The following is a 22,103-nucleotide window of genomic DNA, read 5'->3' as shown; positions in this document are numbered from 1 at the left end:
ATAGTCTCATTTATTGAGGTCATTTTCTCGAGGAAAAAAACGTGAGGTAATAATTTGCATAGTATGACACAAAAATGGAGTAGGAGCTGATGCTAAAGTGTTTTTTGTTCAACCTCCTCCCAGACTGAGGGTAGCGCTCAAGAGCGTAAGCTCCATTTAAATACAATCACTGACGCAGAACTTGGGAAATGACATTCCTCGGGTAGAAAGTTTGGCCTATAAAAATAAATTTCTTTTTTTTTTTTTTTTTAAGGGCACTTTGGCTCATGTGTCAGGGATGGAACAAAATTACCTGCCACAATCCCGCTGCACGTGAAGACTAGAAAAGGCTCTTTCTTTCAGCGTCTTTCCGCCTACAGGGGGCGCTCTTGGTCCCGAGTGAGCCTCCTCGTGTAGAAGAGGATGTAGGCCTGCGCTCGGCAAACCTCGTCCACCGAACACACGCTCATCTTGGAGTCGTTGCAGTGGACCCAGAAACCTGATTTTTGGGGAACGAAAAGCCAGCCTGTAGCACTTTTCTTCGTCCACTACTCCACAGCGAGAAAATCAAAGCTCACCTCCCGGCGAGTTGTAGCAGTAGGCCGTATAGTGGCCGGAACCGAAGCCTTTGCCGTGATGCATGACCACGGCGGACAGCTCGTAGAGGAGGCTCCCGGCGCGCGGCGAGCACGGCCCGCCCGACGACTCGCCGCGGCAGTACGGCTCCATGTTGAGGAGTTGGTCGAAGCTCACGTGGACGCCGATCTTCTCCCGGTGGTTGCGACCGGACCACCTGAGCGCAGCGGTTCACATTTGCGCTTTTGCTGAAATTTCAACGTCACTTCAGAGGACAGAAATGCCCACGCGGCGGTGCGGTCCTACCTGAAACGTTTGAGGTGGAGCCGCAGCACCTGAGGCAGCTGCTGGACCATCAGCTGTTTTTGTGCTTTGGTGCGGAGGACCGCTTTGGACAAAGATCGCCGTCGCGAAGCTAGTCAAGAGGAGGAGGAGCGCGTTAGGCTGCAAGCGTTCCACACACTGACCAATCGGCATTGGTGTGGTACTGACAGTTACACCGTTGGCAGGCGTAGATGTTGCCCTCCAGCGCTTCGGTCTCTGTGAACTTGGCCAACATTTCGGTGAGGTGACAGGAGGCCTGCGCGGGCGACTCGCGCCCGCCGTTGCTGTGGTAGCGCTCGGGGAACTCCAGCGACAGGTCCCAGAAAGGCTCCACCGTGTCAGAGCGATGCTGGCAAGCCAGGCAGGTCACCTGCGGGGGGGGGGGGGGGGGGCAAAAGGGCCTTGAGCCACGGCGCCATCTGGATGGGGGGGGGGCTCTTGCGTGCGCGTACCTGGCTGAGGAGCTGCCCGTGGAAGATGGTGTTGACCACACCGAGGACTCGCTGGATGAGGCGCCTCCGCGCGTCCGGCACGTCGGCGCCGGGCGCGCTCTCCAGCTCCCGCTGCACCTTGTCCAGCAGCTCGCACAGGAACTCCTGCGCGTCCTGCTGCGCGTAGCCGCGGAAGGCCGGGATGAGCTGCCAGACCGAGTGCAGCATGGCGAAGGGCGACACCAGCGCCCACTTGCCCGACCACATGACCTGGAAGAGGGTGTGCAGCTCGTGGCACAGGGAGATGTGCTTGGAGCTGGGCTCTTTGGGCTGGATCAGTTCCATGCTGCGGCCCCGCGGTGAGGCGCCGCCGCTCAGCCCCGCCGGGGCTCCCTTCCCGCGGGCCGAGCGGGGCGAGGGCTCGGTCGCCAGCCGGCCGTGCACGGCCGACACCAGCAGCTCCAGCGCCTGCGTGAGGTCCAGGCGCAAGAAACACTCCCTGAAGAAGTGCAGGTGACTCAGCACCTGCAGAATAGAGTTCATGTAGCACGTGTTGCCCAGGTTGCGCAGGCCCGTCACGCCGGGGGTGACGGTGGGGCGTCGCTTGTAGGGCGAGCCACCGTCTCCGACGGCGGGCTCTCGCCGACCGGGGGCCGTGGCTAGGGCTTTGCGTCGGCCGCCGGGAGAAGGACGCCACCTGCTTTTGGCTTTGGATCGTGTCTTTCGCTTGCTCTTCCTGCTTGCCGGAGTTTGAGAGCGGGGTGCGGCCCGTTGAGTCTTTTTGGCCGCACGGGTGGCGGTGGCGGCGGCGGCGGCTTCCAAAGCCCTGGGAGTCCTCCCGCGTAAGCGGAGGCTCTTCCTCTGCGGGGCATTCTCCAACTGCTCCCGCATCTGCCTCTTGAGCGCCCGCCTCCGCTCCCTGGCATCCCGCTTCTGCTCCTCCTCCTGCTCGCGCCGTCTCTCCTCCTCCTGCCTGGCCCGGCCGCAGTCAGTCAGGCCCAACCAGAAACGGAAGACGCGACCCATGAGCGCGCGGCGGCGGTGCCACAGGGCGGTGAACATGCGATCCTCGTCGCGCAGCTGCAGCTCGCTGGCGCGGCAGGGAGCGGGGACCTCGGCGGTCGAGCGCAGGGTGCGCCCGCTGCGGGTGATGACCTCGTAGCGTTGGCTCTGGATGGCGCCGAGGGTACTGCGGAGCAACTTGAGGTCTCCCGTGGCGTTGTCGTTGAGGACGTAGTCGTCGCACAGATAGCAGAAGACGTAGAGTTCGTTGATCTCCATGGCCAGCGGGTGGCGCTGCTGCTCAAAGTGCCGCAGGGCGTGCTCCTTGATGTAGCGGCCGCAGGCCACGTGGGCGCAGCCCAAGCAGGCCCAGATGGACTCGCTGGTGTTGCAGTCCACGCAGTGCCACTTCTGCGGGTTGAGGATGGAGTGGTCGGGCGCCAGCCGCAGACGCCCCACGTGCTTGCAGCGGTCCATTGCCCCGCTAATGTCAAAGTTGTCGCGTGGCACCCCACGTCACTCACGCGGGCTTCATATCGCCGTGGCGACGAGAAGGGCCGCCCTCGCGGGGCATGCCGATGTCTGCGGAAAACAGGAAAAACGTCTTAAACTAATCATTCCCAGCCGGCGGGCCGCGTATTCTGTCCTATTCTAAAAATAAATAAATAAATAAATGAGAATAACTATTTCAATCATGGATTGTGAAAGAAGGCAGCGTGGCTGTAATTAAAACCTCTCCTGGTAAAAACAACAGCAAGATGTTCGATAAACCACTTTTACGAGACACGAGCAGATGCATGACATGTTCTCCTCGTCTGTGGGTGCCTTTTCTCCATGCAAACTGGAGACTCTAAATTGCCCAGAGGTGCAAAATGTCAATGCTTGTGTCATTGGCTGGAAAAGCAGTCCAGAATGTGCCCCAGCTCACTCACACGCAACCATGATGAGGACGAACAAACCAAGTTTGGAAGGACGACACAACAAAAGCATTCCATCAACGTTAAGACGTGGCGTTTAAGTGAGACAACAACTGCAATTAAGTTGGGATGCGCTCCACTCGGCAACTTGGCGTTTCTTCCATTATAAACGGTTATTCTTCTGCTAAATCTAATACAGGCAGATCGCCACTCAGCTTCAAAATAACAAGAGACGTGCACAAAGCTCAGGCTAAATAAAGCAGTTGGCGTGGAATTGACTCGGCAGTAAACAAGAGAGTCAAATAACATGTTAAAAAAAAAAGAAAAAAGACTGAAACGATTGCAAGCTCAAATTTGGTCATATCACAACAAGGTCAATGTTGTCAAGAGTTTGTCACATTGTCAATGCTGTCTAAATAGCGAGCATGCTAGGCTAACTTTGGCCAGGCTACCTGCCTGCTGCTTGGTGCCAACGAATGTCGGCTCCGGAGTCAAAATCACCGAGACGAGTTAGGACCGGAATTGGGTTAGTAAGCGAATACGTCGGGGAAAAAAGGAAGGAACATACTGTCTGGTACTTGACGACACTCAATGCAGTACTTTTACTACTCGGCGGAGGGTCGCCATCTTGTCAGCGGCTGTCGCGTGTAGTGTTGGCTCGTGAGTGAACGATTCGTTCAAAAGATCGATTCCTTTCAGTGAACGAATCACTTCCTAAAATGATTTCATTTGAAGGCAAACGCCTCCCACATCCCAAAAACATGCTTGGGAGGCCGATTGAGCACTCCAAATCGCCCCTAGGTGTGAGTGCGAGTGCGAGTGCAAGTGCGGATGGTTGTTCGTCTCATTCGTTCACTGAAAAGATCCGTTCTTTTGAACGAATCCTTCACTCACGAGCCAACACTACCACGCACCGCGTGACCAGTAAAAGCGGAAGTGAAAGGCCGAAGTAAACATTCATGTTGGTTGTGCACTTCTCTTCAACAGAGGAATTCATCGGAGCTGTTTCCCACTCCGTGCCGCGTCAAGATCGAGAAAGCCAAAATGTCGCGTTCATGGTTCAAGTCTCTCCTCATCTGCGTCACTCTCGTAAGCAGCCAGATCTGCGACAACGGAGCTTTGGCCAACTCCAACAGGAGACCGAACATCGTTCTGATCCTCACCGACGACTTGGACATCGCCATGGGGGGCATGGTGGGGGAAATCGTGTGTGCGGGTTGAATTGTTGGAGAGCAGGTGTTATGAAGCGTCATGCTTTCTTTATACACTGTAGTAGCTTGAGTTCAATCAATTGAATCCCAATTGTTTAGTTCAAAAGCAACTTTGCCATGTCAACACACGTGACTTGTAAAATCATTCGGATGAGTCCAAACACGTACCGGTGATGTAATCATGCGCCAGCATTGTTTGTGCAGACATGATTTAGTGTGACACCAATTCACACTGGTGCTGATCTGCTGGTTCTGCCAGATTTCCTGTTCAGTGATTAGTTTTCTCCTCAGACTCCACTCAACAAGACCAAGAAACTCATCGGTGAGGCGGGCATCTCCTTCACAAATGCAGTAAGTAAGGTCTTCCCGACATTGTGTCGGCTCCAAATCTATTCACGCCACCTCCCGGTTGCCAGTTTGTGGCCAGTCCGCTGTGCTGCCCCAGCCGCGCCAGCATCCTGACGGGCAAATACCCGCACAACCACCACGTCAGCAACAACACGCTGGAGGGCAATTGCAGCAGCGTGGCCTGGCAGAAGAGTCAGGAGGCGCGCACCTTTCCCGCCCTGCTCAAGAGCCTGGCCAGTTACCAGACCTTCTTCGCCGGGAAGTACCTCAACCAGGTGAGGGGCCCACTGTCCCGAGCGAGCCGGCCCGAGCGAGCCTGAGCGCGCACGCCGACGACCCTTTGTGCCGCAGTACGGCCACACGGAGGCTGGCGGAGTGGAGCACGTTCCTCTCGGCTGGAGCTACTGGGTCGGACTGGTAAGAAGAACATTCACGTATTGCCGTGACAAAACGGAACATCCCTTTAGAATTGCAGCAAGGGCAAACCTTTTGGTTTTGCCCTCCCAGGAGAAGAACTCAAAGTACTACAACTACACGCTGTCGGTGAACGGCAAAGCTCAGAAGCACGGGGCCGACTACGGCAAAGATTACCTGACTGACGTGCTGGTAAAACCCCAAATCCTATTTCGGTTGGACCTAACGTGGAGTCGGCGGCCGTGACGTGATTCCACATGCTGCGTCGCAGGCCAACGCGTCGTTGAACTTCCTGCGGTCCAAATCCAGCTACCAGCCCTTCTTCATGATGGTGTCCACGCCGGCCCCCCACTCGCCGTGGACGGCGGCCCCTCAGTACCGGGACCGTTTCAACACTACCAAGGCGCCCCGTGACCCAAACTTCAACGTCCACGGCAAGGTTGGTCGCTCGCTCGCGTGCGCGCTCGTGGACACGATGTTAACAATGCCTCGTGTGGCGCGGCGCGGCGCAGGACAAACACTGGCTGATCCGGCAGGCCAAGACGCCCATGAGCAACTCGTCCGTCGCCTTCCTGGACGACGCCTTCAAGAAACGGTCCGTTTTCGTCGCGGCGCCTCATCCTCGCCGGCCGCGTGTAACGCTGCGCCGCGGGTGCAGGTGGCGCACCTTGCTGTCCGTGGACGACCTGGTGGAGAAGATTGTGAGCAGCCTGGAGGCCAGAGGGGAACTGGACAACACCTACGTCTTCTTCACGTCGGATAACGGCTATCACACGGGTAACCAAAACAAAATGTCCTTGGTGACGCGTATCTGGTTGGACTGCGGCACTGTGCGGCTGGCTACCTGCAGGTCAGTTTTCTCTGCCTCTGGACAAGCGGCAGCTGTACGAGTTTGACATCCGCGTTCCTCTCATGGTGCGAGGACCAAACATCAAGGCCGGCCAGACCAGCCAGGTGACCCGCTTGCCTCGACTTTTTCCTCACCGGGCTGAGTGTCAAACGAGACCAATATTCGCACAGTTTCTGGTGGCCAACGTGGACCTGGGGCCGACCATGCTGGACCTGGCGGGAGTCGACGTCAGCAAGACGGAGATGGACGGCACCTCCTTCCTGCCCGTCTTGGTGAGCCGCCATCTCGTCGCCGCTGTCGAGGACGGAAAGGCTTTCAACGGCCGCTGTGGCTTTCAGGAGGGCAAAGTCAACGGCAGCTCGTGGAGGAGCGACATCCTGGTGGAGTACGAAGGAGAAGGCCGCAACGTCTCCGACCCCGCCTGCCCCCTGCTGGGCCCCGGAGTGTCCGTAAGGAGCCGCTGTGGTCTTTCTTGTGAAGCGCTTTGACTGGAGGCGAGCGTGCTCTCCTTGTTCTCGTGGCGTGCGCAGGAGTGCTTCCCAGACTGCGTGTGCGAGGACTCGTACAACAACACGTACGCCTGCGTGCGTACCGTGGCGCCCTCGGCCGACCTGCAGTACTGCGAGTTCGACGACGACGAGGTAGCCGCCTCGCTTGTTCGTCTTCTTCTGCGGGGGCGGCGTGACAGTGGTGCGTTTGGCGGCAGGTGTTTGTGGAGGTCTACAACCTGACGGCGGACCCCTTCCAGCTCAGCAACATCGCCAAGACCATCGACCAGGAGGTCCTGGAGAAGATGAACCATCGGCTGATGATGCTGCAGTCGTGCGCGGGACGGACCTGCCGCACGCCCGGCGTCTACGACGCTAGGTACGCGATTGTGTGCTACGCAGGCTCCCTCTAGTGGTAGGCAAAAGAATGGCTGCTTTCTACTGACCTGTTTTGTTTTGTCAGCTTCAAATTTGAGCCCCGCCGGATGTTTAGCGGCCACACGTGGAAGCAGAGCAGACTGCGGCACAAGATGAAGTGAAAAGGACGGCTCCGCAAACGCAGGATTTCTCTCTCCCCCCCCCCCCCCCCCTTCTCGTTGCCTTGTTTGGGAGTCGTATTCACACAATTTGTTGCGTTGTTCACGAAAGCAAAGTTCACTATTTGAACTTGAAGCAGCCCAAAGATTTGAATTCTGTTGAACGGAGCCAAGAGACTCATTTTGCTACTGATTTTTCTTGTTGAAAGTTTTATTCTGAAAGACTGATCCAATGCACGTTCTCAAACTTTTGGGGAAACTTTCCTCATCATCCTTTTGCCAATTAAGCATGAGCCGGATATGCCAGGGGAATCTGAAAATCACAAATTGTCCAATCATCTTTTTTTTATATGAAAGTGACTTTCAGAAGGGAGATTTTCAAATGTATTTTCACAAAATTGCACCTTTTACTCTGGAAATGAAAATCAAGAGGATTCTGGGGGAAAAAAGCCTTCAAAATAGGTTTTTCTTCCAATATTCATTTGTGTCATCACCAAGTTTGTGGACCCCAGTTTGAGAAGCGCAGACAACAACGGAACAAAACTTTCCCGACTGTGAAATCTTTCCTTTTTTCCAATGTTTGCTGTTGACATTAACTGCACTTTTTCTGGTCGTGCTTTTGTGCAAATAAAATGGATTTCATCTGTGAAGACGTTGCCTCGTTTGTGTCGTGCAAAGGTTTCTCACTCACCCACCCACCTTGTCGTCGGCAGTAGCAGGGTTCTGCTGCGTGGAGCTTCTACGGCCGCTTTTCAGGCGCGCGTTGGCTGTGCTGGGAGAGAACTCACGTGCACACAGGTTACCTTCTCCGACAGAAACACTCGAACTTTGCCTTACTTTTATTTGAAATGTTACTTTGAATAGCTGCACAGTTCTTTCTCTCTGCTGGCTGCTGCGGAAAGAGCCCACGACAACCATCCATCTGCACTTGCTATTAAACAACAAACAGAAAGGCACCGCTGAGGTTTTCGGAACTACTCGCTTCAATATGGCTTCAAGGCTTGGAAATCTGCAATCAATTAACGTCCATTCCAATTAGGATGACTAAATACGTGACCATCGTCTCAAACATCCAGTTATAAAACATTAAGACCGTGCATCAACTAGCCTTTGGATAACATGTTGCCATAGTAACACATCATGCACATACATGAGGCTAACATCATGACTGATTCAGTGTATACTCTCAAAATAGGAAAGCCCAAAAGAAAAAAAAAAAGAAAAAAAAGCCAAAATCAAGTACAAAATACAACAACAAAAATCATCATCAACCCGTCATCCCTTAATAAAGTGCCCCTAAAATATCAAGACAAGCCTTTAAGTTGATACAACTGAGCAACAGCTTACAACAACAACAAGTGATACGCGTCTTCACGGATACCTTCCAATTAAGTACGGAAGCATAGAAAGGCCCCCCTTTTTTAATTAACATGACATCATTGGCCAACATGCCCTATTTTGTTGGATTTGGTAACTATTTCAAATAATGCCCTCTTTCCTTTTCCATGCTTCCGTGTAAAGCCAGTGTTTAGTAGACATAAAACTCATTTAAATAAACCTCTACTCGATATATTCTGCATCTACTTTTTGTTTTTGCACCAGGCAACACCACAAATTCATCTTTGGTTATATCGCGCGAGAATAAGCAAAATACAAATACGAGACACAAGTTGGATAGTAGTTGCTGCTTTTGTCCACTAGAAGGTGCTGTTCGACTAGAAATTATGCTGCCACGGAATTAGCTCGCGTGTACTTTTAAAAACAAAAAACAAAACAAGCGTTTGTCATAACAAATCATTTGCCTCCTCGTGCTCATGTATTAAAATTTCAGGGTGAATCCAAAATGAAAAAAAGATTGTAGCACATTTGAGGCTCATACTGGTACTATTTGACTAAAAAGCACCCATTTGGTGACAAATGTTTCTTTCCTGTTCACCACAATTCCCCGTCCTCCTGGTCACTTGACGCTATAAGCTCAGCCTCTTTTTGTTTCTCTCTTTCGTCACATTTCTATCCTACTTCCTCTTCTTTGCATGGTTTACTTCCTGAAAGCGTTCCGGTTCCTTCCACGTTATCCGGCGAATCCAACTTTCTCATCTTGCTCGCGTAACTTGCTTGTGTTTTTCCATCTCTCGTCTGCATTGTGATTGTTTTGCCGCTCGACTCTTTTATATAAAAAAAAAAAAAAGCTCCACCCATATAAATTAAGAACGCAAAATCTGTACAGACTGTAGTGAGGGAATGAAATGAGTCTTTTGTGAGATTTGTGGCAGGCATATGGAAAAAGTTCAAAAAGTCCAGTGTTTGCCACGTTAGCAACACAAAAGCAAAAGGAAAGAAAGAAAGAAAGAAAGAAAGAAAAAGGCCCCGTTCAAGTCTTACTGGGCCGCTCCGCTGCACGCACGCACTTCCCTCAGCGCCTCCTTCAGCCTGTGGCGGTAGACGTCGTAGCGGCGGAGCAGCGCCTCCTTCTGCTCCTCCTCCTCCTTGTCCAGGATGCGCAAGAAGTTGCGCAGCTCCGGAACCGAGAAGGCGTCCCACTGTGGCGAGCGACGCTGGCGATATTAGCGACAGCCGCTACCAGCGGAGCGGACAGGCGAGGCGAGCGAGCGAGGCGAGCGAGCGAGCGGCGGTCTTACCAAGACTTCTCCGGTTTGCTGCTCGCGCAGGACAAAGCCCAGCGTGTCGTCGTCGGGTCCCGCCACCAGACGCAGAAACAGCGGCTGCTCCCCGTCCGACAGTTTACACACGTACACTGCACGCACATACACTCATTCATTTGCGAGCTGCATTTAACAACGAAGCTGTCTAGACAATTTGAATAGGCGGTGAAAGCTCATAAAAGATGAGAACCACCATCTTTAAATTTGGTCTTTTGACTTAAATAAACGTGAAGATCTTTTCGGAACGGCCGCCAGCTGGGGGTTATTTGTGTGTGTGTGTGTGTGTGTGTGTGTGTGTAACCCCCACAAAGAGCAAACACGCATGCAGAAAGAAAGCAAAGCTGAAACTCACCCTGCTCCTCACGCCGATAGCGTTTGTAGAGGGCGTACTTTGCCGGGTTGTCTGCTACGGTGAATTTATTGAGCAAGGCCACGATCACCTGAACAGGGTAAAAAGGAGCAAGCGGGAGGGTCACTTTGGACCTTGCGGCCGAGGCCATGTTCCCACCTGTCTGACGGTGTTGTGCGAGCTGATGTGCAGAGTGTTGCTGACGCCCCGCGGCAGGTAGAAGGCCTCGCCCGCCGCCGCGCCCGCCGAGGTGACCCTCCGGCCGGCGCGCACCGTCACGGGCCTCCGCAGGTCCATCTGGACCTTGATGAAGCCCGTGTACACGCCGTTGGAACCCTGAGCCCAACACAAAGGTGTTGTCGGATTGAGTGGAGGACAGATGGCGGCCGAGCGCCGTCCGTTTCATCTCATTACTTCATTAGAGGCGTGTGCGTGCCTGCCTGCGTGCGTGCGTGCCCACGAGAAGATCAACAGGATGTCAGACGGGGAGATGAAGAGATAGAAAGACAAAGACGGACGCAGACACAACATGACAACGTCCCTTCCCCCAAAAACTAAACACGGCCCGATAGGAGTCGGCGTTCATTGTCCTTAGCGGTTCTACGGAACTTCACGTGATGTGTTAGCTAGCATAAAGCTGGCAGCCTCTGGTTGAATACAGCTGCAGCCGTCACTCAACGTTTGACAGCCTTTGCCGGCTTCTGCGTTGGTGGGAAGCAAAAGCATAGCAAACGCGGGGCCGGCCGGCGCTCGGAGACACCTTCAGAGGAGCCCGACGAGAGCGGCGAGCCGTGATGTCACCGCGGGGGAATGAAAGGGTCGGAGTTGAGATGAAGATAGCGGCGTGTCGGCTTCATCTAACGCATTTGATAAACATTGACTTCATGCGAGCACAAAAAGCCTTTCACTATTCAAATAAGCAGACGTGTTGTGCGTGTTGGCTCACCGGGGTCATTTTGAGGTGGTCTCTGGTCTTGGTGTTGTACTGCTCGATCTTCTGCCTGATTTCCTCGCGACTGAATTCGCTGCGCAGCTTGCTCTCCTTCTCCGCATCCTGAGCACAAGGACAGACAAACGGGAGTCAGCAGCGACAGAGCGTGAGGTCGCTTGGGCTTGAACAAGGCAAGGCAAGGCAAGGCCTGACCCGGTGAGTGCCCGCGTCAACTCGACTGCGGCGAGCCTTTAGGCTAAGCTACGTTGGCTTCTCGCCAAAGCACGCTAGCGGCACTTTCAGTGGGAATCGTCACATGTGTCATGTTGTGTATGGCTGCAGGACACCGCAGCACAAATCTGCTTTGTATTGCTCCGTGCAACTTCTTACAAGGGTATCACGCTGCTTCGCTCCAGTCCAAAAACACACACCAGCAGGAGTGTGCTGAGAATGGGAACCTTATATGGCCAAGACCAAGCTGGAGAAGCAGTGGAGGTGCGCACACACACACACACACACACGTCTTGTGAGCTGTTGGGTTTTAATTATTGACATGCGCGCAGTTCAACTTAACACGCACAAGGTCGCAAAGGCAACTTTGGGCCGGGAAGCGGCAGGTAAGGAGATTAACGCCCCCAGGGTTCAATGACAAGGAAGTATGTGGAGATACAAACAAACAAACAAACAAACAAATCCATTTTCCAACTCAGAGGCGCCCTGAACGTGAGCTCACGGTCACGTTTAATCTTGTGACAAATGCCAACCTTGACAGCCGGACGCCCTCTTATCTGACACACACACACAAACACCACACCTGCGGCATTCCAGCCCTTATCTGCCCGTCAACAGATGATGTCATCGCCGCGCCAAACACTGAAACATTTCAACAGCGGCCCGCTATTTATTTACTTTTGCGAGAAAGCCTCTGTCCTCCTCCTTTGCTACTTCCTGTGGCGTCCACAGGGGGGAAGTCAAGATGGACCACACCTTTCCACATTCCTGCATTATTAGGTGAACACACACAGTTGCTTCCGTGTTTCCATCCGAGAAGCTGGGGGGGAGCCCACGAGCGCAAGCGAAAGCTGCCGAGTAAAAATACAAGCACTGCGCTCGACCACCCAGAAAAAAGGCTTTCCAAAGTGAGGAAGTGGGCAAAAGACGAGACGGGTGGGCCAAACGGGTCAAGCGCGCCGAGATCGCGACTAGCTCGCTGACATTTTTTGTTAGGTGAGCGCTATTATATTTTTGCACAATGCAAAAACATTTGTCCTAGGTTGTGCAACTGAACAAGACGGTGAGTGAGTCACATGTGAAGCAACTTCTGCAACATCTCAACATGGCAGCTCATCTCGTCTGTCCTGCGATTGCTCAGAATGACGACGGCCGGCGCTGATGTCAGTCACCCGGCGGCGTGGGAAGCCCCTTTAACACGCCGCAACAAGTCAGGCAAAACATCGGCCGGGTGGCGAGCTGACGCGGCATACCGACAATTTGTCACACGCGCTCGGTGCGACGGCGCCAAATGACGTCCAGAGGTTTTGCTACTTTTGTGTCGGAAAGCGAGGCGCGGCTTTGGCTGTCGCTTGCCGCCAACTCAGGTGCAGCTTTGCCCATCACGCCCCCCCCCACAAAAAAAGGCCATCAGAGCTCAAAGAATACGGCCGAGCAACAGGAAGTGACGTACAATAGGAAGACTGAGGAAGGAAATCTAGAGCGGGGGAATGTGCAGCAGCATTCGGGATGATCTCACACGTTGTCGCCTGGCCGCCGTCGCCCTTGACGATGAAACACGTTAAGCACTTGACGAGATAACGCAAACCGGCTCGCTTTCATTCCGACCGATACCAGCGACAAAAAAAACAAAAAAACACACGGCGAGTACACGGAGTTCTTGGCGGGCCGGGCTGAGCTCCTGGCCCGACGTCCTCCACATCTTTACGATGTTCACGATTTACGTTTCACCTCATCTACAAACGCCGCCGCTTAAGTTTCTTTGGCCGACTTTGCATGTAGAGTTCTCGCGGGCCTAACTTTCACACACAGAGAGTTAGCTGCCAGCGAGTGTGACATTTGCACACAGAGCGGGCTTTCTGCTTGGATGTTGACAATGTGCGTGTTATTTGCGAGATTTCCAACATGGTTGAAATGTGCTCTTTATGTTCTTCAAGTGCCACCGCAGCATATTTTCCCCCTCCTTGTAATGAAGAACGTGACAGCGATGTTCATTTGAGTGCCTCAGCGGGTTTCTGCGCTTTATTAAATGTCACGCAAAGTTCTGCCTTCGCCCGGGCGACGGGATGATTAAAATGCACCGAGTTGGGACTTAGTCCAAATTTACAACGGGGCACCTTGGTTGTACTTTCGGAACAGTTTGAATCTTCCATAAGCTAGTGGAAGGCGCTTGACATTTGGCATGGCCATCATTCAATATTTTGCTGTGGAATCGAAGCACTCCAGGTGGTAAAACGATAAACCGAGCCAGATTTGTATTCTCGCTAATCAACGATGCCCTTCGACCGGACACGCAACGACACAAGCAGTCATTTCACACGGCTGGCCGGCGGACTTGCATAAGATGGCCCGGGGTGCCCGCCCCGCCTCCTCCGGAGCTGTAATTAGCGCCGGCATGCGGGGGAACGGCCAAACGGCGACAGGCCCCTGCTGCGGGCCTGAGGCCACATCTTAAGGGGGCGGCGGCCCGTGACCTTTCTCGGGCACCAAAGATCCAACATTTCACACAAACTAATCAGTGGTGTCAACACAGTGCATTTTCCGAGGCTAAAAGACAGGGTGGAGCTCTGCATGCTTTCGTGGGGAGTGGGCTTCTTTCTGTCTGACTTACTGGTCTGTGAAAAGTCATAGCAACCGGGGGCAACGTGATATTTGTCAGCACCGGTCATTCAGGTTCAACATGCATGGGGCCGGGAAAAGGAGGCTCAAACGTGGTTGCTCAGCTACTGCTTGTCATTGTGCATTCCAAACTACGTTGGAAATTCTGTTCATTTAAGGAGTCATTTATGGTGATGGAGAGTATATTGGAAAATTAAGTATACTAGGTTGTTTGGAAAGTTTTCTTCGCTTTGTTCCTCCATTACTAGACAGTGTGAAGGGAGAGGACAGGTGGACCAAGCCTTGATGTCCATTTCAAATGCAAGCCTGCCTGGCCTTTTCAACGTCACGTCAAAACCAATTTGCACGCTGCTGTTTACCTTGCTCTCTGTGACTTTGCCCAAAGGTTTGTTGAAAAAGGAAGTCCTGGCCGTGAAAAAGTATTCCTCGGAGTCGTCCTCCAAACTGCTGTAGCCACTGCTCATGGTGTTAGTCCACGTCATTGACGAAGACAAAAATCTCGTCTCCAACTCGGCCGCATCAAACCACTTTCCCCCCCCCCCCCCTAAATAAAGTGGCCACTCACTCACTCACTCGAGAAACTTAAGGCAAAAGTTGTTCAAAGTGCGACGAGACGAGACGAGGGCTTGCTAAGGGAGCATTTCCGCTTTGCAAGCCGCTCGCCAGTCTTCCTCTCCGCCCGCCCGCCGGCCGGCCGGCGCGACTCATTTAACCGTTCCCATCGTTGGAGGAAAAGTCCCACTGTTCGTTATTACGCCAACATATATTCGCCGTAGTCGAACTTCTTGAAAGTAGATATAGCCTGAGTAAGTTGCTGTTAAAGTGACGCGAGGAGCACTCGTAGAGTCGACGCCGACTCTTACTAGAGCTGAGAGAGACGTATACAGTAAGACCCCGCCCACTACTACAGTCAAGCGGCCAATAGCAAACAAGCAGTTAAGTCCCGCCCAGCACGCAACAACCGACCAATCAGCGCTCGGATAGCTGCTGCGTCAGTCGCTAATAAGGAAGTAACCGCACATTTAAACAATGCTCGTTGATGAAAATATTTATATTTAAAACTACAAACATATCTTCAGTCATATGTGAGAATAAATTGTGAAATATTCCCAAGTACCTCCCAAAAAGTCTCATTTCTTTGTCAAGAGCGTCACGTTAACGACAGAAAACGAATGAAAAAGTAGAAATTCTCCAATTCCTTCCTCACACATAAAATATACGTTTTTCACATTACATTACTGAGCAAAGGCCACAAGCGATGCAAAGTCTTCCTCGGAATTTGATCTATCAGGCAAACTCAGTGTCACTCTGCATATTCCCAACAAGGTCTTTAAAAACACGCACGCACGCACGCACACCACAGCGAGGAATATGGTTACCCACATTCCGAAAATAAAAGGTCAGCAGCAGTTTGCCACAGCTGCACATGAACACTTGCATCCATCCACTCTCCTTCAGGAGGTTAAAGCGTTCTTATTGACAAAATCTGCGTGGGAACTAAATCACACCAGCACCACCCGAGGAGACGTTTGGTAGGACGAGCTCTTGCCCAAAATAAACGTGGCACAAAAGAGGCAGCCAAGCCACGCCGCCATCCATCGTTTTGTCTTTTAAACAAATCCAAAACACACGGGCACACGCACACAAGCTTCAGATAAGCAGGCCTCGCGTTTGACCTTTAGCTTCACAATAAGGAGACAGAAGAAACAATCCAATGATTTAGTTTTTGTCTTTATATGTGTGCAGGTGTGTGTACATGCAGCTTACAGGCTTTTTGTGTGTGCGCTCCTGTAATTTAGAAGCTTTGGGGAAGGTTCCGTGTCTGTTTTATTGCCGCTTTAATTGCTGAGAAGCAGCAGTGAGGGGTTTTCTCAAACCAACATCAAACTGTGGGAACAAATTTAACACCCAAGTCCAGACAAAAAAATATTGCTGATGGGAAAAGTCTGAATTTTGCGAGAGGAAAAAAAAAAACGCCCCAAAAATCTAGTTTAGAATAAAAAAAAGCGGACAAGATCTCCAACCAAAAGGCCTCACTCAGTAAGACTCAGCAAGTACGTCTGTGAGCGTGTGTTGTTGACTTAGGTTCCGCATTTCATCCTGAAAGTCCAAATTTGCGGCTCGGCGGCACCATCAAAGCGCGCAGGAACGCGGTGCCGAGGGGGGGGACGGAACGGACGCTGCCGTCGCAGTCCCGATTCATGTGGCCGCCGCCATAAATACACACGCAGCGTGGAAGCAAGCTAAGACTGGCAATTACAATTTTTTTTTAAAAGGCACTAAATGAACATAGCGGCACAACCGGGATGCGAGCTTGACTTGTATTCAAATCACGCTGGAGATTTTTTGTATAAGCCTTGAAATTGGCAGGAAGTCCCAAACTGATCCTCGACCACGTTTCCACTCAATTGCCATTGGCAGACAATCCCAAACGGTCTGGGCTCACACCCTGATAGAGATCTTTCTTTCTTTCTTTTTTGACCTCCTACAAGTTGGAAGCCCGGTGTCAGAGTGGAGCTGCGAGCCAGCTGGCCAAAACGTCCACGTCATCTGCCGGCAGATTACAGATGGGCGGGCGGATAAACCAGCAGCCAACTGGGGGATGGGGTCTCACACCAGAGACGTCAACGTGCCAGAGAAATGGTGTCAAGCAAAAAAAGTGTCTGCAGCTTGGAAAATCATTTGCAATGACTTCACTACTGTAATCATCACATGACTTTGGGCCAATTGAATTCACGGACAAATGCAACTTTGGACCTGCTGGGCCATGAACCCGACTGGTTACTGTTGAAATTTGAAACCAAATGAATGGTCTTCCTAAAAACGCGCGATGATGTCGGGACGCGTCTGCTGTCAAAACGCACAAAAGCTTTGTCTGGCCTGACCCGCATGTGACCCGCTTAATCCTCAAAGATTATTCCTCAGCGTCTGCCATAATTCATGTCTGGCACGCACGCACGCACACACACAGTGGCAAGTTAAAGTGTGACATATTGGGTATGTGGAGGACATGTCGCTGCAGGTTGGTTCTGCTGACCCTCATTTCCCCGGATAGATCTTATCACAACACAAAAGGCCCCTGATGAAACAAAATCGAAGCCTGAACTATTCCTTCCGTTTTAAAAGGATGCAATAAAAAGTCCATCCAGCTTGCTTTCCGTGCCTACACAAACATCAACTTGTCAATGAGTGCCTGCAAAAGTCAGCGGGTAAACGCATTCGCATTCCAACCAGTTAGTGACAATCTGCTCCCTAACGTAGTATTCGTGGCTGACTGACACATGCGCGCGCGCGCACACACACACACACACACACGTCACAGATTGAGTTTGAGTCATTAGCGCAAATCGAATCAAGTTGCCGATTTAATGAACAAATTGACCTCTAATGGTTGCCGCACCACTGCCGCTTTGCTAAATATAGAAAGCGCAAATATACGGGTGCGCATAATCGCAGCAACGTTGCAATGTGGAGGAGTTGACCTTTGACCTTTAGGATACAAATACAAACTCACATTGTGGTAACAAACCAGTGGCACACACTCGGCTCATACACCCACACCGCCCTCGTGTGGCGTGATAGGGAATTCAATCAATAAAAGACGAGAAAGTCTTTTAAAATCATTTTTAAAGTGTAACTAAAAAAAGAAAGGAATAAATACAAAATGCATTACATTGGAAACTGAAGGGAGCCTCAGCTCATCAACAATCAAAAGATGACGTGATCATGCACGTATACAAATGTACTCATGCCTTGATAATTGCCAACAGATTCCACTAGATGGCAGCAAAACACTATTTTTGTCAAAATGTCCTCCACTTCTTTTGGCAAAGTTCCACAAAATGGTACCAACTAGTAAAACTTATCACTTTGCCCTGAGCACAAAAATAACTATTTCAATTGGATTTTAGTTGAGCTGACACACTCACACACACACATAAAGGCTCAAGTATTTAATGTACTCACATGTGATGGCGGCGCTTGGTTGTTGTTGAGCTGCTCCTGACTGATGGGCAACGTCGCCGCCGCAGAGGCGACGGCGGCGGCGGCGGCAGCGGCGGGGTGACAGTCGAGGCTCACGTGGCTTCGACAGGCGGCGTGACACGCGTACTTGCAGCCTGCAAGCGACACAAGATTGCCATCATAAAAGGTCTGTGTGCCACCCAATGTTGTACTGTGGAAAAATGTCAACATAACAATTTCAGAATGGGTGATCAATTGCCAACGCACACGCACGGGGCGCCACTGTCCGGTTTTGCCGAGTGGGCAGTTTGCACGGGGAGCGCTGAGTCATGTTGTCCGGGCTGGCCGCCGTGGCCGCTTGACACGTCTTGTTATGACTGGCGGGCGGGCGGGCGTCTGTCGGATTTCCCACTTTCACGCATCAAGCGACCCGATGGGAAATGGCGTCCTGCCCTCCTCCATTTGGGAAGGTTACCATCGCTAGGATGAGGGGTTGAAAGGTCATCCGCATTTGGCAGGAGGACTCAAATTAGGTCGGTGTTTGCCAAAGAGATGGAACGTCATGAAGGTCTCGTGAAATAACGCCGAGGGGTTCCGGTCTCCCGGACGCCACAATCATCAACGGAAACCAGCAAAATTCAAGACGTGGGCAAAGTTGACAACTTCAGCTCAAAGCTGAACAAAGGCTCTTTCAAATTTGCTTTGTATCTCTATCGAGGGTGGACCCAGCAAATGTTTTTTTCAAAGAAGCCCAGCCAGAAAGTCACGTTGACACCTTGAGCTGGAAACTCACCCGAGTCGTGCCACAGCAAAGTGAGCTCCGGTCGTCCCGATCGCCTCACGGTGGTGGGAAATCGCAAGAAAAACCCAGAGATTCTCCGTAAAGTTCTGCCAAAGTTTTTCACGACGCCCATCGCGCCCTGACGGAGGCTCCTCTGCCCCAGCGCACGAGCGTCGGTACACGCACGTGTGCGGGTGTGTCCGCAGCGGCGCTTGCGAGGCTCAGCCGCTGCCTCTTGTTTGTTCAGCCATTGTGACACTTGGGCTCCACAATAGCACGCACACACAATGTGGGACAGCCACCGTAGCGAATTCGACGTACCGGTCGGTGGGCTGCCAGAACGCTAAGGCAGCGTAAGCGCACGGCTGGGTGGGAACTTTAGGAGGGCCAGGCACTACTTTTGTCAAAATAATGCTCCTCCGTTCACATGACATGGCGTCAATGACACCACCGTGCCACAAGAGGAAAACAAGGCTAGGTTAAAAGGCAGGTGGAATGTTTCGCAACAAACAGTCTGGCGTTAATAAGTGAACAACTCCGCTCGTGTTTTTGCGGCCCTACGTAAACAAACTTGAGCCAGGTTGGAGGAAATGTTTCTTCTTCCCCGGACTGGAGCCGGTCGGCCCGGCCGCCCGCCCGCCCGCCCGCATGCATGCCGACGGACGACATTCCGACAGGCAGCGTCACGTCAAGAATTGAAAGAAGAACTTCTTTGGTTTGGGCCAAAATGTCAGGCCAAATTTGAGGCCAATGGGTTCTTGTGAGTGCTGCCATTGGAAAGGTGCTGGCTGCTGACCTACCGGCACAGGTGAGCCCCTTCCGGAAGATGTATTTGCAGCACACGTCGCACCAGGTGCCTTCCCCTCCGGCTCCGAAGCTGTGGCCCTCCCCGGACTCCTCTTTCACGCGGGGGTCCTTCTCCCCGGGGGTGAAGATGGTCCTGACGTCGGGGGGCTTGAATCCTTTCTTGCGGCTGCGGGGAGCCCCGCCGGGGAGACCTTCCTCCGGTTCGCCGCTCCTCCGCTCGGGGCTGCGCGGGGCTCCGCCGGCGCTCCACGCCGCCTCCAGGCTCTCCAGACGCCGGGGCGGTTGGGGGGAAAGGTGCCGTCGGACCACGTTGACCACGCCGCCCTTGTTGCCTTTGGGGAGGCGTAGCCTGGCGCCCGGTTGCGGCGATGTTTCCTGAGAAGAGCGGCCGGGCGTCAGCGGGGCTCGACCGGCGCGAGGCCCGGGCAGCGGGAGGAGGTCGGCCGCGGCGACGGGCTTGCGAGCCCCGTGGTGGGTCACCTTCATGGTGGCAGGCGGTCGGAGATGTGGAGAAGCGAGGCGGCCGGCCGGCCGCTCGGGTTTCCTGGTCGCCGAGCAGGTTGAGGAAGTCTGCGCGCCTCAGAACGGGTTGGATCTCATTTCACAGGCGACTGCGGCAGAGCGGGCAGACAATCTATGCTGGCTTGAGAAAAAAAAAAAAAGGTCATTTTCCGTTTCAGCCACGTGCTTACTTGCACGTGTGAGCTGAATGAAAGAATAAGTTGATTGGCGGCCAAACTCGCAATTTAGCAGCACTTTAAGTGTCTCATTTTGAACGTTGACACACTAAAAGCTGAAAAAGTGGCGACAGCATTGTCTTAACCACAAGAGGGTACTGTTTTGCAACTTTTCCAGGGACACCTTGCTCATTCCTGAAATATAAAAGCAGCTGCAGTCGTGACTTCAATCAAATGTGAACATGTTTTGATTTTTATTCCTGGTTTTCAAAGCTCAGTGTACACTCGTTGAAAATACAATCGTCTAGTCACCATGCTGACCATTTTTTTTCATTTCATCACCTGTGTGCCCCAAAAGATTCAAAAGTGGGTTCCTCCTGAAATGTCAGCCAAAGCCCAATTTTGCAAATGACGAGATAAGAATCACTAGAAAATAATTCAAGTCAAGTTGTCCTTGGCTATCGTGTACGAGCAACTTGCACCGAATCAGGTGGCGCGGGCTATCACTGGACGTCGTCTTCCCCGTCGTCGTCGTCGTCGTACGCCGCCTCCTGCAACAGTCGGCGTCGCTTCATCTCTTCAAAAACATTGAGCGGAAAAAGCCGAGCGGGACTTACGTAACCGCCTTGCTGCTTGGCCCAGGAGGAGAAGTGATTCTGCAGGTAGGTGGCGCCGTAGCCCAGCAGCCGGCTCGCGGGCAGCGTGTCCGCGGTCGACAGTCGACTCGTCACCTGCGGGCACCGACGACGCCTTTTGAAGAAGTCAGCGGGAGAGGGCCGCCGACGTTCTTACCTCGCACGTGACCGCCATTTGGGTCTTGGGCGAGGTCTGCGGTCCCGGCGCTTCGGGGTCGGCGTTGAAGAGTCCCATCCTCTTCAGCAGCGTCGTCATCAACTTGTCAAAGAAGCCGTTGCTCCACAAAAGCTGCGTGGAGCTCAGAGCCTCCTTCAAGCCCTACGGGAGGGAAAAGCAGACCGCTAAGCAGCCGAGCGGGAAGGTGACGGCGGACCGAGCGAGACCTCACCTTGGTCACCTCCTCGTCGTAATTGTCTCCGCACTCCCTCAGCAGGATACCGATCACCTTCTCCACGTCGGGGTCTTGCGGCAAGCGTGCTGACGCGACGTGATCAAATTGGAAACGTGAAGGTTGGCTCTTAACGTTCCGGCTCCCAAAATGGCACTCACCGTCATCGGGCCCATCGCTCTCATATTCTGGCGGCGCAAAAGGGATTTCGTCGGCAATCTCCGTCAGCCTGCTGGCTACCTCGTCCATCTCCTCGTCCGTCTCCTCGTTCGACTCCACCGGAGAAACTTTGTTTTTTCATGCATACATAATACAATAAAATATCAAGTCTTCAGTCTGGCTTGTTTCTCGTCCCAGGAGGAAGGATTGTTGCTTCCTTACCGCTTCGAAAACCTCCAAAGCCTTCCACAACTGCATTTTCGCCTTCGGCCTCATTGTGACATTTTTCCGGCTGTGGCTTGATGCACATCAAAATGTTTGGCAGACGCTTCCACTTTTTCTTCTTCTTGGTCTTTGGCGGCGGCGGCGGAAGCGCTTCTTCTTGGCTCTCAGCCGGCAGCAAACACGTGCGAGTTGAGTCCGCAGCCCCGTCCTCGACGGACGTCTGGCTCTTCTTCTCCCACCGCCGCCGTCTCCTCTTGGTGTACGCCATCAGGAGCCGAAACTCCAGCATGTCTTGAAGGTTGTCTGCGTCTGGCCCGCTGAGGTCGGCGAAAGGGTCATGAATTTCAACGCGTCCATTTGCCATTAGCTCTGCTGCAAACAAACACAAAACTAGCGTTTATACAGCAGAATTCAAACATGATGAATATTCCCTTCATCACCAATTTGATCTTCCTGTTTTGTCGCCCTCTAGTGGCGAGACGATTTAACATTACATTGGAGGTCACAAAAGTGCGTCTTGTGACTTCACCGAAACCACCAAGCAAATAACATTTGGCTGACCAAAGCTGCCATGTACACCGAGACAAACTACACTTCA

At 52.6% G+C, this 22,103-nt stretch overlaps 4 protein-coding genes across 9 annotated transcripts; 1 reads left to right on the top strand and 3 right to left on the bottom strand.

Annotated features, from left to right (window-relative positions):
- Window positions 1-229: 229 nt before the first annotated feature.
- usp44 (ubiquitin specific peptidase 44) lies at window positions 230-3,941 on the bottom strand. Of its 3 annotated transcripts, none has more exons than XM_085902043.1 (6): window positions 3,798-3,941; window positions 1,332-2,894; window positions 1,048-1,249; window positions 862-970; window positions 558-772; window positions 230-478 (listed from the first exon to the last, which is right to left on the bottom strand). In XM_085902043.1, exons 2-6 carry the CDS (start codon window positions 2,787-2,789, stop codon window positions 354-356), a joined length of 2,109 nt encoding a protein of 702 aa, XP_085758169.1. In that variant the 5' UTR covers window positions 2,790-2,894; window positions 3,798-3,941; the 3' UTR covers window positions 230-353. The 3 variants fall into 3 exon arrangements, with proteins under 3 accessions (XP_085758169.1, XP_085758170.1, XP_085758171.1); XM_085902044.1 differs by having other exon boundaries at window positions 3,686-3,809; XM_085902045.1 differs by lacking the exon at window positions 3,798-3,941 and adding an exon at window positions 3,682-3,793.
- A 215-nt stretch (window positions 3,942-4,156) lies between these two features.
- On the top strand, window positions 4,157-7,726 carry gnsa (glucosamine (N-acetyl)-6-sulfatase a). Of its 3 annotated transcripts, none has more exons than XM_085901800.1 (14): window positions 4,158-4,318; window positions 4,732-4,791; window positions 4,857-5,063; window positions 5,140-5,205; window positions 5,296-5,394; window positions 5,474-5,641; window positions 5,715-5,797; window positions 5,861-5,979; window positions 6,053-6,156; window positions 6,223-6,324; window positions 6,391-6,501; window positions 6,583-6,693; window positions 6,759-6,919; window positions 7,004-7,726. In XM_085901800.1, exons 1-14 carry the CDS (start codon window positions 4,274-4,276, stop codon window positions 7,077-7,079), a joined length of 1,512 nt encoding a protein of 503 aa, XP_085757926.1. In that variant the 5' UTR covers window positions 4,158-4,273; the 3' UTR covers window positions 7,080-7,726. The 3 variants fall into 3 exon arrangements, with proteins under 3 accessions (XP_085757927.1, XP_085757926.1, XP_085757925.1); XM_085901799.1 differs by having other exon boundaries at window positions 4,158-4,423; XM_085901801.1 differs by having other exon boundaries at window positions 4,157-4,423; window positions 6,223-6,501.
- Window positions 7,727-7,903: 177 nt separating this feature from the next.
- rassf3 (Ras association domain family member 3) lies at window positions 7,904-20,309 on the bottom strand. 2 transcript variants are annotated; one of them, XM_085901803.1, is made up of 8 exons: window positions 20,164-20,309; window positions 19,414-20,059; window positions 17,836-17,987; window positions 11,035-11,142; window positions 10,248-10,424; window positions 10,092-10,179; window positions 9,716-9,831; window positions 7,904-9,616 (listed from the first exon to the last, which is right to left on the bottom strand). In XM_085901803.1, the coding sequence occupies exons 2-8, from the start codon at window positions 19,904-19,906 to the stop codon at window positions 9,455-9,457; spliced, it is 1,296 nt and encodes a 431-aa protein (XP_085757929.1). In that variant the 5' UTR covers window positions 19,907-20,059; window positions 20,164-20,309; the 3' UTR covers window positions 7,904-9,454. The 2 variants fall into 2 exon arrangements, with proteins under 2 accessions (XP_085757929.1, XP_085757930.1); XM_085901804.1 differs by having other exon boundaries at window positions 19,414-19,795; window positions 19,901-20,197.
- A 23-nt stretch (window positions 20,310-20,332) lies between these two features.
- LOC147040492 (uncharacterized) lies at window positions 20,333-21,869 on the bottom strand. The gene is made up of 6 exons (XM_085901805.1): window positions 21,503-21,869; window positions 21,283-21,408; window positions 21,122-21,210; window positions 20,890-21,051; window positions 20,715-20,828; window positions 20,333-20,648 (listed from the first exon to the last, which is right to left on the bottom strand). The coding sequence occupies exons 1-6, from the start codon at window positions 21,867-21,869 to the stop codon at window positions 20,601-20,603; spliced, it is 906 nt and encodes a 301-aa protein (XP_085757931.1). The 3' UTR covers window positions 20,333-20,600.
- Window positions 21,870-22,103: the final 234 nt, after the last annotated feature.

Source organism: Syngnathus leptorhynchus, chromosome 21, assembly GCF_054491065.1.
Source record: "Syngnathus leptorhynchus isolate UIUO chromosome 21, UIUO_Slep, whole genome shotgun sequence".
Classification (NCBI taxonomy): Eukaryota; Metazoa; Chordata; class Actinopteri; order Syngnathiformes; family Syngnathidae; genus Syngnathus; species Syngnathus leptorhynchus.
The sequence above is the reverse complement of the archived record's forward strand: the minus strand, read 5'-3'. Positions and strand labels throughout refer to the sequence as shown.